The sequence below is a fragment of the Carya illinoinensis genome, chromosome 15, assembly GCF_018687715.1.
Source record: "Carya illinoinensis cultivar Pawnee chromosome 15, C.illinoinensisPawnee_v1, whole genome shotgun sequence".
Taxonomy (NCBI): Eukaryota; Viridiplantae; Streptophyta; class Magnoliopsida; order Fagales; family Juglandaceae; genus Carya; species Carya illinoinensis.
In genome coordinates this window covers 41700689-41718404 of record NC_056766.1, presented here as the reverse complement: position 1 = coordinate 41718404, position 17716 = coordinate 41700689, and the positions used below count along the sequence as shown (strand labels likewise).

Sequence of the window (17716 nt, the reverse complement as noted above, 5' to 3'; positions counted from 1 at the left end):
GAATATGAGTAATTCTAGATATAATTATAGGTTGTTTAAGCGTTGTATACTCTTTTTTAAAAAGAGTAACGTCTACTGTTAAACATATAAATTTTTTCATGTAAGTTTCATATAATTTTTTCATTTTTTTAAAAATGAGTGTGTGACACTTACATACTATATGATTACAAATATAATTTCTCTAAGAATAATATAATATAAATTAAATTTACATCTTTCTATTAAGTAGTTAAACTTTTGAGACAACGAACGATTTCAAACATGTTAAACAAAAGAGTTCTAACAACCACCTTTTACCTCCAAATAATTGAATGGGAAAGTGTGGCTTCAAACAATATGGCCCCACTAGAATTAAAGGGCTGAGAACGAATGGTTCCTTCGGGGACAAACACCTAAATTGAGCTTGTTTCCTGGCTGTTTGTTATATGTTCATGCCCTTTGCAGGTGCAACCTATTGCAGCAAGCACCTAGCAAAAGCGCATTAGCATTGATGTTTGATTTATGTTAACGGCCTTTGTAGGTACAACCTATTGCAACGTATTAGTTGCAACATGAAAAATTCTATTTATAAAGTCAACGTGGATAGCACACTTAATAAAATACTTATATTATATAATTTGATTTGAAAAATAAAATAAAATTTTTAAATATTTCCTTTTAAATAATTTGAATAGTTTGCTCGACACGCGAATTTGAGAATAGAATAACTTTGGCAACAAAATTCATGTGTTTGGGCTGTTCGAGCCCTTATAGAAACGGTTGTATTTAGTTTGATCTCATGACTCTAGTGATAAATTATGAATCTTTAATTTTTCGAATTCAGTTGTTGTAGTAGGCCCTCGTAGCGTCCAAGTGACAATTATAATGTTGTGTAATGACGACTGGCGACTTCATAATCATCGGAGCACTTTGCCATTTCACTTTGGCTCTATAAGAAATTTATGTTCAGTTCTAATGTTTTGATATGATAAATCTACGAGGTTTGATCATTGTTTGTACTATTGAAAGTCGAAGATTATGCTCACACGATATACTCTAATTTGCTATGTTTTTTTTTTTTTTTTTGGGGGTGATTTTTTATGTGATAAGTTACTCTCTTCTGCTAGTTAATTAGTTCTAAATCCGATTACTCGAATATCGAATCTTGATGTATCGAGAAAAAAATATGGAAAATCCAAGCTGTTTCAAGGTCACATGCGTATAATGACTTTAATGTAACATATAATTCAATTGTTTATTGGAAAAAAAAAATACTTGAGGATTTATAGATATGCGTACAGAGGAGTTATGAAAGCAAACTAAAACCAACACCTTTCATTGCTTCTTCCCCAACACCCATGCCCCTTTTTCCCATGAAGAAAAATGTAGGTGGTAAGTGAGCAGATAAGTCTCACTTGGCTAAAATCAATCAAGGAGAAAACAAACTAACAGAAGATGCATAAAAGTGCCTCCGCTATTGGGACTCATCCATAGGGTCACTCCGCTTACATGATTGAGGTCTCAAATCCTTGTCGTCTTGCCTCGACTCCTCGGAATCTGATGTCCCAGAAACAGAATCCTCAAGTGCCTCGAGAAAAGATAAAACAGTGAACTTGTCTGAAAGAGAAGAGGAAAGACAATACGAAGTCATGATAGCGTACTTAATGAGTGGATAAATCAAACAATGATGGCTTAATCCTGCTCATAAACAAGGTAATACAACCATGATAAACATGAATTTTCCTCATACTTGACTTCTCTTTTTCCATTTTTTTAAGTAATGAGTTTTGAAAACAGAAACTAAGAACAGCATCAGCTCTTTACATGCTTTGATCAGCAGATGGTCTTTAACAAACACAAACTGCCAGGCAGTTTCAAGGACTGTTCTCAACAATGAAGCACTAAAACAAGTAAATAACCCAGACCTACATGCTTTATGTTTTACCCTCACAACTGTCCATCCAAAACTGAAACTGAGGGCGTGCATGATACATACGATATTGTAAATTTAACTCAGGAATCAAAATCAAACCTAAGATATTCTGGAACATAACGACTTACATTTACTTGGGTCAATACCAAACTGAGACAAATCTATCTGTCCAGTTCGAAGAACCTATGCAGGGTAACAAAAAAAACGAAGGTTATCCTAAAAGAATTCGAAACATCTTGCAAAAATAAGAAGCTAACTAGTTGGGGCTACAAATACCCACATAAGTAAATGAATCCACTTGTTGGCAGAAAGGTGGACTCTGCAGCAACTCCAATATATCCTCTGGAGTCCATTGACCCTGCAATGACATAAGCACTAAAACTCGTAAAATGGAGCAACACTGCAGTAAAGGATTATCAGATGACAACCGTATACCTCAGGTAAGTATGATGTTAAACACTGTTCCAATGGCAATGTCTCAATCAACGGCATTATCAAATCAGGTTTCAAAATATCTCTCAGTCCCAAGCCTAATCAACAAAAGGAAAGACGAAATTAAACCCACTTGACAATGAAAGTAAAAATGTATTTGGTATAAATTTAACCTACTTGCAGGTTTATAAACTCATTTGTAGATCCTACTTGCATGTTTTTCCAGATAAATTTAACCTAATTAGACTACCAGGAGAGCAAACAAAAAGCCAGCCAATAGAGATTATCTGGCCAGTAAGGCATATCACAGGAAATCAACATCCTGCAACCTCATTTTAAAATTTGAACTGCCACCAGGTAATAATACTACAATCACTATTTCAACAATCTTTAAAAAAAAAAAAAAAAGAAAGCAGAATCAAAAGGCACGAGCAGAAGCATCAGTAATAAATTATAGGAAAAAGATATGCATATGGGTAATATGATGATAGGACTTGCTTTCCTTTTTGTATCTGCAAGTTATAGAGACCTCCTGTGATTTTTAAACCCACTCTTTACTCTTACAAGGGTAGGAAGCTCTTTTAGCTAGAGCTCGTTGGCGTGCACAGACTTGCTTACAGAGGACTTAAGGGACAATATAAATGAAAAATATAAGTAGGTCTTACTTCTTTTTATTTCCACCAGATAATGTATGTTTTGTGGTTGTGGAGTGTGAAAAAGACACTTTTCCGCAACAATTAATGAGGTCATAATATTAGAGGGCTTCACCGCCTTCTTAGATTTTAAATGTGCGTCACAAATAGCTTTCCTTCAACAAAGGTTTCTCACACATCTACAAAGGGAAATCTAGCGAACAACCAGGACAAGGATTCACACTGAGCAAAGAAATCACCAGCACACCATAAAGAAAGATGTAGACAATTCTCAGGAAGTGCGGGATTGGCCAAAGAAGTGGCTCCACCCCAGTAAGCCTCCACCCCAAGAAGTTCTGAACCAAAGTTCTGTGGAGGCATCATTCTATGACTTTTGATCTGGCTAAAGAATTCCTCATCTGACTCAGACTAACCAACACAACTCACTGTTTTTTTTTTTTGGTTCTTTATTTATTGTTCTTTTTCTCGTATTAAGTTATTTGATTTAATCAGCAACTACTGTGCAGTTGAGATAAATGCAATTGCTGGTCCTAATAAATCTCCAACATGGGAACAACTCTATGGTATACAGCTTCAAAACTTTGCATGGATTGAAAACCTTCTTTATACTCAAACTGATACCAGAGATAGTGAGAGAATGGAAAAGCAAATTATCACCTCCATCTGAATCTTCAGCATTATCTGCCATGTATAATCACATAACTGAAGTGTGAGATTTTAGACCATTAAAGGCAAAATATATATAAATGAAAGCCTTCTTTAAGGAGACAGCTTTATACCTGCAGGCCCAATGTTACTCAAAATTCGTTGCAGGTCCTCCAATTTCACTGGTCCAGATGAAGAGGTGACTTCACTAGTTACATCCACACCCAAGTTTGGGCCTACCAAGTTTCCAGCTCTGAAAATCACAATATCGAGATTGAATTGAAGTAATGTCCAGCAAATTGAAAATTTTAATCAAACTAATTTTAGTTAGCTGTGCAATATATCAGCCCAGGTCGCTTCAAAGGAATCAACTGCTTTCTATGGCTATTAAAACGCCATTTTAAACTTTTGTAGCTAAATATTACACATTTAACATGGGGCACCATTCTCAAAGCAATGCCAGTCTTGAAGATTGTACAAAAGGTGGAAGAGCATCTACAAATTGCATTCCACAATCTTTACCCAGCCACCATTAAATTCAGATGCTACATTTCTCAACTAAAAACTCATATAGCTAGCTGCTGTAGCCCTTCTTTTAAAGCAAAAAAGGGTAGAGGGTGGAGACCAGAGGTGGGCACTCTCTACCTGTGTGTGATCATAATAGCATACTTACAGGCTAGAGAGCCCCTCAAGAGGGCCCTGGATGGGCGGCAGCAAAGAGGGCACAAAAGTGGGGTTGATTGTCCGTTTTGTTTGAAGCAATTTCATACTAATCACTGATCAGAATATTGGATTTTAAAATTAATGTTCAACCATAAAAGATATGGCTTCCTTTTCTAACCTATCTGAAAAATAATAGGCAGTTGGAAGCACGCTTCATGTGATATAGGGCCACAACCAGGAATAGAAACTGAAATAGAAATCCAATCTGATAAAAACTATTCATTCCTGGGAATAGTATGCCCATTGAATCAGCTTGAACAATGAATAGATGCTGAAAAAAAAAACCCAATCTTCTTTATTCATGTGCTAAGGTGAATCTAGTAAAGCAGAACTCATTGTAGACTGTCAACTTGAACCCCATCCAATTGATATCTTCACCAGACCTAATTGACCAGTAATCAAGAGTGACTGGTCTTTTCAGCGCCAAGGTTATTGATTATTACTATTCGCCCATCTAATCATTTTAAGAGAACCCCTTTTTGTTTGATATGATGACTTGAAAGAGAATCTTTGTTTTACTATAAAAACTGTACCTCGATGAGATATCATCTTCAACCATATCTTCAGAAACTTGTAAAGGAACAGAAGGATCAGGATCTTCTTCACCAGGGAACTCTGCTATAACAGCAAGAAAAGCTGTAATCAACAAAAGCTTTCGGAATTGAGCAGATAATCAGGGCAAGCGGGTTAAATGGTCATTAAACAGTGGAAATTGTTAAAAATAATCTCTGGCATCCAAAACAAAAGTATGAAGTCCAGGTGGAATTAAAATCGAGTATCTTAAGTGTCAAACATGCGCTGCTATGATATATTTGCAAAGAATAGAAATCAGAGGATATATTATTGGCAGGATGGGAAGGGGAACTTTTCAATAGGATACGCATGGCTAAAGAGAGGATGTTTGACAAACAACAGCAGAAAAGGGAAAGAAATGATAAAAAGATGCTTCTGCTTTCTGCCTGGGTTTTTTTTTGCCTGCGCCGGGGGGGGGGGGGGGGGGGGGGGGGGGGGTGGGGAGTGTGGGGGAGTGGGGTCACTCATGGATGACAACATGACAAGAAGTTCACAGCAGTCAATGCTATGGTTTATTTTAGTTTAGAGGCATTCAAAAACTATAGTGACCCAAAAACACGTGCATTCAGTAAAGAAACAAAAAATGATAAACTGTGTTTGATAAAAGTATGGCCTTAAGTAAGAATCACAAAAGAAGATCCATGTAGCCAATGCGAAATAGATAGCTGAACTTAAATCAGCAATTATTTTTTTTTTATAAGTAAAAATCAGCAATTATATACCCATTGGTTGATTGAGGTGGTAATTGACTGCACTACATAATTGTGAATCACCATCTGCATTAGGCTCCTGGAACCAATTTAAGGAACAGGATATCAAATCATAGAACTAGCGGCTCAGCTAACAACAAACAAAAGGACAAAAGAAAGAAAAATATAAATAATGAACCTGACCTGCATCCAAAAAAAGAACTTCCTGTCGTCGCTATCAAACTTCAATATGTACACCCGTCCGGATGAAACATTAACCTGAGTAAAGCATGAACGGCATCACTTATGATCAATAATATACTCAAACAATTGAATATATTATTGAATACTTAGTGATATACCTTCTCAAAAAATGCCTCATCAGGAAATACTATTTGGTCCTACAAGAACGTGTCAAGGAAAATCTAGACACTTATGAACAATAGCCACATAAGAAACAGAGTTGAATACAAATTAGAGCTTAAAGAGGATAAAGAGGGAAGAGGGGAGACATACAACAGACTTGCCAAGGCAAAGGCAAGGAATAAGCAATAACATGAAACCACCATTAGAAAAATAATGAGAATGTAATCTAATAACAGTGAAAACATTGAATCCCCGTGTCAATTTCTACATCCATAGAAGAAACGAAGAAGAGAGACAATCAGTTCACTACTTATTTCGTGATTATAATAAACACTAAATAACGATGACATTCAAAACAATAATGCCTCTGACCACATCATTAAAAAAGAAAAAAAAAAAAAAAGGCCACCCATATGTAGCCATGCATAAACCATTTTTCCAATTCATGGACATGCATAAACCATGTGCAAACCAGATCTGTATCTGAAGAGTGTCAAGCCCTGCTACGCAGAGGGTTTAAGGTATCTGTAGTTTCTAGCTTCACCAGCAGTAGATCTTAAAAATAAAAAAAATAAATAAATTAAAAAAAAAATAAGCCAACTAAAATGTAGAACTGTTAATGATGATAATCGATTGAAATTAGTAAAATACAGTTACCATAATGCAAGAAAAGGTTCATCACAAATGCCTATGCACTCTCTCAGTTGATTGTAAGTACATAAACCAAACAAAGTGAGTACCGAAACATAAAATGTATCAAAAGTTCAGAGACACGTTTATTTCACAGAAACAACCAAGAATTAAAGTGGAAGAAATTTTAGTAATAGCAGCTGGTAGAAAAAAAAGGTGAGAACTAGGATACATCTTCAACGATATTCTTTGTCCGATCAATCCACTGAAAATGGACCAAGCCTTCCTCCCCCTGACACAAATATTAAGATAGATTTTTCTCTCAAAAGATGTGCTAGGCAATAGGTTCAAAGATCAATTAGACTAACAGAAAAAGAGTTAATGTTAATTACGATGGATTTTAGACAATAGAATGCCATAGAAAAAAATTCAACTGGGTTTTTACTTGGCATACCCTTGCTATGCGAATAAGCCCTTTGCGACTATCAGGGACAACCCTTTTCCCCTCAAAATACATTTTACCAGCACGAAACTCCAGCATGATTTCCTGCCATTAGTAAGCTCAAATTACAATGCAAAACAAAGAAGAAGAAAAATTTTGCTCATATTGAGAAGTAAGCATGGATTTAAAACATTTCAGGTTAGATGTTCATATAAAAGAAATAAAATAATTATGGTTCCTAAAAATTTGGATCATTTATAAAGTTGTTCAATTTGGGATTTAGAAAAATAACGTGTATTACTTGCTCAATATAACCACCCATGCTGCAATACAAGCATAATTTGGCATTAGCGGAAGGCCGATTTCTGGCTGTTGATTAAAAAAAACCTTAAAGTAAAGGTTTTGTCAAACGTAAGCAAAGGGAAAGGGCAAAGAAAGTAGGCACAAAATGGCCTAACTCTAGGGTTTTGATCACTCCAAACGCACAGGCTTCGCACACTATATTATATATGCGTATATGTATATATACACACACGTTTACCCACATACACTGATTGAAACTCGCAACTGATATCAAATACATGAAACACAAGCTTTATGAATACACACATGCTTTCTATAAGTAAACGCAAACTTCATAATGAATCCCCAAAAAATATATGTACCTGAAAACTGCACAGAGATAGGGACTGAAACTCGCAATTGATATCGAATACAAGCATGAATGTTGTACGAGAATCACACACACATATATATGTATTACTCGTGCATACACACTCAAATTTCTTAATGAAGCCCAAAAAATATATATGTACCTGCATTTTTGGAAAAACTTCGGATGAAGACGAACCCATAGCTCCACTTGTCTATTGCTTTTGTTTTGAATTGCAACTACAATTGAAAAAGAACAAATAAAAAATACAGATGACTGACTGTTAATTCAGTGATGGTTTAACAGCTAGAGAGATATTTTCCTTTACATTAAACCCTAAACAGAATTTAAAAAGCTAGAAAGCAAAACCCAAACAGAGGAGGAGTTTACACGAGGATAATGACAATTATAATGATACCCGTGGAAACCCACGAATTTTCCTGAGTAATTGGTGACTGGATTCAAATATGCTCCGCATCCGAGTGTGTCTTGTGTCTTTTACAGAGACAGAGAGACAGAGAGAGAGAGAGAGAGAGGGAGAGAGAGATTTTATTTGGGAGTCATCCTCGATCGGCCCGCGAAGGCTCGGAGGCTCGGAGCTGAGTTGGGCTTTCGAAGGAGACATCGCTTTTCATTAATATAACGGAAGTTTCGTATAAATTTTTTAAAAATATAAAATTTAATTGAAAATTTTATTTTTTTATAGTGAGTTTTAATGTTTTTTAAAAGAATGTACATAAAATTATATTAGAACAGCTACAGTTACAAAAAGATTTAAAAATAAAATCACAACTTGACAATTTTATATAATATTTTAGATTTATTTTACAATAAAATTGATTTTATAATTTGACGTACCAAATCAAGTCACACTAAGTTATAAATTTATTTTTATATAATCTTTTTATGACTAAAAAATTTCTCAAATTATATAATCTGAATTTGTATTTAGCATTACTTGATCCACAAAAGGTTAATATTTAGGAAAATATTTTAGTCATAAAATGATTATAGAAAAATAAACTCAAGAACTGATGTAGCTTAATGCAGTACATCAGATTGAAAAGTTATTTTTATTATAAAGTAGATGTAATGAATTCTATGAAACCACATCAATTTATAGATTTATTTTGTGTAAATTTTTCGTGTCTGTTACAGTTCTATAATATTTAACCATTTTGGTAAGATAATATTATGGGTGATACATGGTATTACTTATCCCCATTTTCATCACAAACCGTTCCTGTCTAAACTCAAAGCTTGGGAAAGAAGTAAATATACAAAGTAGATCTTATAAACTTGACTCAAATTTGATTACAAAATGGTGGTATTGGGATAGAAATTCAATGGGCTGCTAGGAATATTGGGAGCAAATGGGAAAAATGGCATTGTTAGGGATAAAATGTTCTACGCCCAGCCCACGGAATGACCCTCATCAAAAGGAGGAGAGAGAGAGAGAGAGAAGAAAAAAAAAAGTGGTGAAGCACATATAGAGTTGGAGTTAAATCGGACACTTAAAATAAAAGGTAAAAGTGATATAAAGTTCACAGGAAATCGACCAGTGAATTTTTCCTCCAAACATTTTGTAGACGTGGATTGTATATCAAATCACGTAAATATGTGTTTTCTCTCATTTATATTTTATTTATTATTTATTGTCATGAATGAATGCAAGAACGTTGTACAACTCGCTACCCACTATCATAGGTTGAAGATGACTCCTTCCTTTCTGGATTTACAAAATTTGGCATTAGCAGGCATATAGTTTTTCCTTATCAATTAATCATGTTTACATGGAGGCTAATCAAGTAGTGGATTGATTGGCTAAGAAGGCTGGTCACGGATGAATACAATCATGTTCATGGTATACCAAGACGAGATCAAGAGATTAGACAAAGCAAGTTTACAATCTTGTTCATAGTACTATACCAAAGGTTTGTTTAAGAGATTAGTACAATGCAAGTTTACTGCTCTTACAACTACAAATGAATTTACAATTTCTGATAGAATCTGTAGCTAGCGTTCATGGTGTTTGTACGTAGAGTTTTATTATAAACAAGTCAAGTCACGTATTAATCTGCATATTAATACTGATTCATTTATATTCAAAATTTAAATTGACACTATTTGCAATACAATCTACTTTTTGACTAATCACATTAGATTAGTGTACATATTAATACGTAGTTGTACTTACAACTAGATTTTTCCTTATACATTTTAGTTGTTTAATACCTTGATTTTTATTTTATTTCCACGTGATCCTAAAATGTAACCATAGTAATCTTTATGCTCTAAGAGTCTAGGCCAGGTTTGGATTAAAGAGAAATCGCAACTCATCCCAACTCACTTTATTTAATCATTATAACTTTCTTAAATTTTTATATAAAATATAATAAATAATTTAACTTTTTCAAATTTTAAAATAATAATATTATTAAAAAATAATATTCTTACATATTCTATTTAACTTTTATCTCAACTCACTCTTCAAACGACATATAAATGATTAGTAAATTATGAGACGTGGTCCTCTTTGTTAAAAAATACGTATAATAATATTTATAATTACATGGATTGGTGAAGTTTTTGTATACTCTGATACATATACCCATCTTGTGATAGGTGTTGATGAGGCTAGATAATTTAGTTAAAAGAAAAAGTTAAAAGGAAAACGACAGTACGTACTGAAAACTATGCACAAAAAATACTGCATGATTTGGTGGTGTATAAATACAATTTTTGGTTGCGTATATATATATATATATATATATATACACACACATGCTTGTGTATATATAGGCACATTAGTAATGTCATGTGTTTACTAAAAAGTAGTACTTTTTCTCAATTAAAAAGTATTTGGACATAAAGAAGCCTTTATATATATTAATTGAATATATTTATATATATATAATGTATATAATATATATTGTGTTATTGTACAGTACTACAAATTAAGGTACATGTTTGAACTCTTAACGCTTGGTTAACCAAAATTAAAAATTTTATCTCATCTCATCTCAATTTATCATTACAATTTTTTTAAATCTCTATACAAAATATAATAAATAATTTAACTTTTTTAAATTTTAATACTAAATTAATATTAAAAAATTATATTATAATAATATTTTATTTATTATTATTCAAAATATATCATCTCATTTTATTTTGTCTATATAACCAGTTGGTGACAGATGATGGTCGGAACTATGGAGAACAACTCAACAGCTTTTTGTGCTCTTATATTTGATTGGAATTCACCCGAATATATCTCTTCATGATCTCTCAAATTTTTTTCTTTCGTCGACGAACCCACAAAAGATTATGGGAAGAGATGGCCTGACATTTTTACAAGGTCTCACTCCAGTCGAATATTTAGACGTAGAAATTACAAATGGCAATAATGAATCAATATTATTAGGTAGGGATGTTTTAAGAGTTGGGTCATGAGTTTTTAACCGAATAATGTTACATACGATCGTAAAGTATACAAGTGGAGTACAATTATTTAAAAAAATAAATAAATAAATAGGAGATCTTCATAAAAAGAAAATTAATTTTTTAATAATAAACTCTAATTTTTTTAAAACGATCCCATGGTATTTACACATTTTACGATTATATGTAATATTACTCTTTTAACATATCAACGTTACTACTTTTGAGTAAATTAATTTTATTTTGTTTCTTTTAAACCTTAAAATTTTAAACGGACCTTTTTTACAACTCATCATGCTATAATTCAACCAATATAATTATGACACTTCATTAAATTTTAAACATTTGAAGTACTACTGCTCGATGTTTGCCACCTTTGATGATTAATTGTTCAAAAAAAAAAAAGAATATATTCGTGCATATTATATTCATTGAGAAATGTTAGGTGAACTGATGGTTTGACTGATGGTTTTTTTCTATGAAAAAAAAAAAAATTCTTAAGTAAGTGAACAAAAAAAATTTTAATAATTAAGGAAGTGATTATTAGTGAATTTTTATATATTTTTTAAAACAATATTTTAATATGTTTAAAAAAAAATAAATAAATAATTGTGCTTATCAATCTTGGTATCGGTACCAGTAGGACTCATATTCATTTTATAAGAATATAATATTGGTTTTCAACCCAATTAGGAAGTTAATAATATTTTATTTATCATCATTCTCTCATCATCTTATATATATATATATATAAAAGCCGCTTTGAAGCGGTTGGACTGTTTTTCAGCCAATAACAGACACTAATGATATTTTGACACCTAGATTATTTCACAGTAAGTAAAAAAAATACAGCACATTGGATTATTATCTACATCACCACTAAGCCCGAGCAGTCAGCCAGAGAGAGAGAATCAGAGAGGGTCCCTTTTTCTTTTATCTTTCTTCGATTTTGTATTCAATCGAATAAACTTGCTAGGTGTAAAGCCACCAATTTGAAGTCTCAATGTCCTTTCATTTCATCGTTTTATTTTTCCTAATCGGATTGCAATCTCCATATCGTTGTTTGATCCTTTGAATATCATTGTTTTTTCTGGTTAACTTTCGTAAAGCCGATAATCATTAGCCCAACAAATAAAATAGCCGTCACCTCTCTGTTTGGTTCACGAGAAAAAAAAATAATGAAAAAGAACGGAATCACGGGAGCAATCTTTATGAGCCACTTCCTAGAGTGTTTCATCCATTTTCTCATTTTTCCCTATTCTTGCCAGAGAACTAACCAAATCCTTCAATGCAACGAAAATAGAATCCAACCAAGGCTTAATAAAAAACTCACGAGATCCATCCCTTCAAAGGAAAGCACCATCCCTTCAAAGGAAACTCACGTTGACGCTATACATTGGTTGTGAGGCTTCCAAGGTTGGTTAATGGTTACCCACTTACCCACCCTTTACTCGGTAGTGTCTTTTGTGAAATTATGTAATTTTTTGGATTTTTTTTTTTTATTGGTTTGATTCCTTACTGTTTGGGGATGCGAAGCCATGGAAAAGAGTTTGCGAAGAGACATCAACAGAGATCAACCTTATTTTAGAGAATTGGAAATACCTTCTCGCCAGTCTCGTTTTTCAGGTTCTCTATTTTTATTGATTGATGGATTATCCCAATTTTAATTTCACAGACAATTTCTCAGATCTCTAATTCAAGTATTTCTGTTTGTACTTCAATGGGAGATAAATTAGAATGGAGGGGTTTGTGTGTGTTTCTTTCTCCTGCAGTGGGTCACATGATAGATAAAATGTTAGGCTTACATGGAGGTCACCCATTGGAGGGCTGCTGATTGGAGTAAAACAGTCCAACCGGTTTTAAGATTTACTCTATTCATTTAATTAGAAACAAGAAAAGTTATACTCATCATCTTTATATTATGCATCACATATAATGTTTTTATTTTTTTATTTTTTTCTTACTAAATGAATGATGTATGGATAATGAATAGAAAAAATTAATTAATTTAAGAAAAATTAAAAAAATTAAAAATAAATAAAAATAAATATGATAATATTGGTAGTAAAATTCTAAAAACATATATGATGATAAAACATAAATTAAAAAGTAAAAGGAAGAATAATATTTCTCTTAGATTCAAAATGTCCTAATTAATATACAGCATTAAATAGTTAAAAAGTAGTAATAAGGAATGATTGACCGCAAGAAGTATTTGATGAAGAAGTTTGTAGCCAACGCATAAGATTATTCATTTAATTAGAAATATGAAAAGTTTTACTCATCATCTTTACATCACGTATTACACATAATTTTCTTTTTCTTTTATAAAATGGGTGATGTATGAATTATGAATAGAAGAAATTAATTAATTTAAGAAAATAAAATAAATAAAAATTTCAAAAAAATATAATGTGTAGTGTGTAGAGATGATGAGTAGCGAAAACTCTAAAAATATATATAATTAAAAAAAAAGTAAAAGGAAGAACAATATTTCTCTTCGACTCAAAATGTTCTAATTGATTTACAGCATCAAAGAGCTTGTGGCAGACGACCATGGATCATGGATGGGTAAAAAGGAATCATGGATGGGTAAAAAGGATGTACCTGATGAAGAAGTTTGTGGCCGCGTTCCTTCTATGACCAACGCACTTTTGTAAAGAATTAGCTGTCACGCGAGAAGAGGCACACCAAGAAGTTCGTGGCCAATGCAGAAGGTTTTACTTTTTGTAAAGCTGTCATGCGTTAAAATTGTTAAACTCATCGTCATGATTGTCAAAACTATTACGAACTAAGAATATAAATTAAAGCGAAGATTCCAACGATTGTGATGGACACAACTAAAATAAAGATATAATCAATAAATATGTTTTAAAAAATACATATAAAAAACAAAATATAATAAATATGTCCTAAGTATTTGTAATAGCATCTAATGTTCAAATTTTTTTTAAAATTATTTTTTTAATTTTCTTCTATATTCCAATCTAGACCATTTGTGATTTTTTTTTTCCCATTTTCGCCCATCGCACGCCCAGCCCCAACCGAAGCATCATCTTTTACGGATCATCGTTACGGATTATCTCTTCTCTCTCTCTCTCTCTCTCTCTCTCTCTCTCTCTCTCTCTCTCTCTCTCTCTCTCTCTCTCTCTCTCTCTCTCTCTCTCTTTCACGGATCCCCTGTGCACAGCCACCCGATCTGTCGCCGTGAACCACCATCGTCGCCTCCAGCCACTGCCAGTCAGAACCTCGCCGCTGCCACCACCTCCTTCCTCTCGTCCACACGCCGACGCAGCCCCCTCTTCCTCCCTCGCAAGCTCTCTGTCTCACGGATCCCATGTGCACAGCCACCATATCTGCTGCCGTGAGCCACCATCGTCGCGTCCAGCCACGACCTCGCACCACCACTAGCATCCACCGAACCCTTCCTCCTCCCCCATCCCAAAGCTCCTCCCTCTTCCCTCGCACGGACGCCCTCTCTCTCTACAGAATTTACCCACCTCGCGGCTCAGATCTGCTTTTTTTGTAAGGATATTGGACCCCATAATATATTCTCTTTGAAAAATGTTACAGATACTGTTCCACTGTGCCAAGACAGAGTAAAGACGATTGTTGTGGCTCCAACTTTGAAGGTTGACAAGAAGTAGTTGCCGACAAGTAATTTCTCCTTTCTTTGCCGCACTTTATCTCTATAATTTGACCATTTCGACCTCTTTATAAATGGTAATCGTACATACGTACTGAAATCAGCAGGACTTCTAATTCCATGGCCTTTCAATTTGGAGCTGCTTCCTCTTCTTCACCGTCTTCATCTCCTCCCATCCGTTCATGTAATCATGATGTATTTTTGAGTTTTAGAGGTGAAAATGTTGGTGGTAACTTTATTTCCCATCTATACAAAGCGTTGGTTGAAAGGGGAATCAATACATACATTGACAACAATCTTGAAAGAGGAGAGGAGATTTCACCGGCAATTTTTAAAGTTATTGAAGGGTCTAAGATTTCTATTATTACACTCTCTAAAAATTATGCAGAATCTAGACGGTGTTTAGAAGAAGCATTGAAGATTCTTGACTGTAAGGAAACAAAAAGACAAATTGTTCTACCAATTTTTTCCCAAGTAGAGCCATGGGAAGTACGGCATCAAAAAGGAATTTTTGGAAAATCCTTTGATAAACTTGGAGATGAGGTCAAGGATAACGCAAAGATGGTGAAATGGAAGGAAGCTTTGCAAAAAGTAGCCAATTTATCTAGTTTCCTTTTCCCATAAGCGAACTTTCGGTAAGTTTTGCCAATATGTAGTTTCTCATGTGTATGCGCATGCTATATTTGAGATATTTATGAAGAAAATTGAGATAAATATTGTAAGATCTGATATTGGAAAACACCATACAAAAGGAAAACAATTTGATAATTTATGATTATTTTTGGCATTGAATAGTTATATGCAAAAGGGTAGTCAAATTTTAGAAGTTTTTTGTGATTCTGGAATTAAATATCTACTATCACTACCAAGAAGTTCCTCTTACATGCAACGTTGTATCCACTATTTCAAAGACAGTTCATGAAAGGTCGACAATTAAGGATCATATGAATGTTGTAACTTCTTCGTACCCTACCAATAATGTGACATTTATTATATGAGAATAAAATTCATGTGCCTAAATCATGTCCCCATGTCTTTAAGGAATAGCAAGTCAAATTCATGATTTTTCTTTTAATCTTTCTGTATTGGCAGGGACGAATCTGAATTTATCGAGAAGATTGTTCAAGAAGTCTCAAGCAAACTACCAAATCGTACAATGCTTGAATGTATCGAGAAGATTGTTCAAGAAGTTTCAAGCAAACTACCAAATCGTACAATGCTAGCATGTCGCAAATTATCCGGTTGGATTGGAGTCCCGTGGAGAAGGATTGTTCAAGAAGGATTGGAGTCCCGTGGAGTCTCGTGGAGAAGATTGTTTTTTATTTTTTAAGGAGCTTTAGCTTTTTCACCAATAATTTCATTGTGTAAGGAGCTTTAGCTTTTCCCATATTTCTTGGGCTTTGTTAATTCTGATGTGACAGTGTTGTTGGATGGTTGTGAGACAGCGTGTTATTGGTGGGCCTCTTCTCGATCGAGGCCATCATTCTTCTCTTTATTATTTTTTAATAAAAAGTTCTATTTAATGTTGTAAATCATATTATAAATCATATCAAGTGAAATATTATTATTTATTTTAAATTTTATCTTTTCTAATCTTATATATTGGTAATTAAATTAATAATCAGGACAGTATTGTTATTTACCATCATTTTACTACTCTTAGTCTATTTGTTTTTTTTTCCTTTTAAGTATTTTATAATATCTTTAATCATTAAAAAAAATTTAAAAAATATACAATTTTATTAATAATTAATTTCTTAATTATTAAGTAGAAGAAAATTTTTTAAGAAAATTAAAATTTTTAAAAGGTAGTAATAGAATAATAGAAGAGTGATAATGTTATCATTATTCTATGTGCAATATTGGTCCCACAATCTCCAATAATATAATCTCCATGCAAGATCAAGGCCGTCCCAACTGTCTAGATTTATTAGCCTCGTTCAATTTTTGAACCATTCTCATATTTTTTTCATCTTATCTCATTTAATTATTATAACTTATTTAAATTTTCATATAAAATAAAATAAATAATTTAATTTTTTTAAATTTTAAAATAAAAATAATATTAAAAAAATATATTCTAACAATATTTTATTTAATTTTCAACTTTTATCTTAACTCATTATTTCATTTCAGCTCATATGTAAAAACAAAAGAGACGTAATTGATACACACACAAGGGTTATACACACCCTTTTTCTGATACAAGAGCTGATAGTGGGTAGGTTATCAGAAAACACTCCTCAATGAGTGAAATAAGAACAATACAGCACAAACTATATCTCTCAAAATGAATAAGGATTAAGGCTCAATGCTTAGAGAAAATAGAATAAAAGTTTTGAATGAATGTTGTATGCTCTGGATCTTGTGTATGTGAAGCTCTCAAATGATCTATTTATAGGCATATGAGACTTCATATTCAAATTTAAAAAGATTCACATGTCAAAGACAACATCATTCACTTTTTCAAAAAATTCAAATAAAAGGTTATTCTTTTTCAATTGTCAAAGACAACATCATTCATTTTTCAAAAACTTCAAACCTAATCTTTTACTTTTGGCATATGACAAAAGGAGCACACTTTCCTTTTCAAAAAATTCAAATTTAATCTTTTACTTTTTGTATATGACAAAAGGAGCACACTTTACTTTTCAAAAAAATTCAAACAAAATCATCTACCTTTTGTATAAGTCTAAAAAAGCATCAATCACTTTTGAAAATATTCAAATAAAACATGCACATGTGAAAGATGACAATCAATCATCTTTAATATTTTCAAAGTTCAACCCTTTAATCAAGGCATGCACATGTAAAAGATGATAATCAATCATCTTTCAAAATTTTCAAATTTAATTTTCAAAAATATTCATGCACATGTGGAAAATGTATTTTAATGCTTTATGATAAAA

General features: G+C 32.8%; 1 protein-coding gene and 1 long non-coding RNA gene across 11 annotated transcripts; one reads left to right on the top strand and one right to left on the bottom strand.

The window, feature by feature from the left end:
* Positions 1-1180: 1180 nt before the first annotated feature.
* Positions 1181-8321, bottom strand: LOC122297165 (26S proteasome regulatory subunit RPN13-like). Of its 10 annotated transcripts, none has more exons than XM_043107096.1 (14): positions 8108-8321; positions 7881-7956; positions 7078-7170; positions 6856-6915; positions 5990-6028; positions 5832-5906; positions 5661-5727; positions 4899-5001; positions 3777-3895; positions 3619-3678; positions 2348-2442; positions 2193-2270; positions 2041-2095; positions 1181-1596 (listed from the first exon to the last, which is right to left on the bottom strand). In XM_043107096.1, the coding sequence occupies exons 2-14, from the start codon at positions 7917-7919 to the stop codon at positions 1454-1456; spliced, it is 1026 nt and encodes a 341-aa protein (XP_042963030.1). In that variant the 5' UTR covers positions 7920-7956; positions 8108-8321; the 3' UTR covers positions 1181-1453. The 10 variants fall into 10 exon arrangements, with proteins under 10 accessions (XP_042963030.1, XP_042963034.1, XP_042963032.1 ...); XM_043107100.1 differs by having other exon boundaries at positions 3655-3678; XM_043107098.1 differs by having other exon boundaries at positions 4899-4983.
* Positions 8322-14246: 5925 nt separating this feature from the next.
* Positions 14247-16354, top strand: LOC122297463. The gene is made up of 2 exons (XR_006238789.1): positions 14247-15442; positions 15900-16354. It is a non-coding gene; the product is annotated as an uncharacterized LOC122297463 (long non-coding RNA).
* The last annotated feature ends 1362 nt before the right edge of the window (positions 16355-17716 follow it).

Coding starts and splice junctions, on each gene's coding strand:
- LOC122297165 (XM_043107096.1), bottom strand. CDS start 7,919: ATGGGTTCGTCTTCATCCGAAGTTTTTCCAAAAATGCAG. Junction 5,907..5,989: donor ATGAGGCATTTTTTGAGAAG/GTATATCACTAA, acceptor TGCTTTACTCAG/GTTAATGTTTCATCCGGACG. Junction 2,271..2,347: donor TAACATCATACTTACCTGAG/GTATACGGTTGT, acceptor ATGTCATTGCAG/GGTCAATGGACTCCAGAGGA.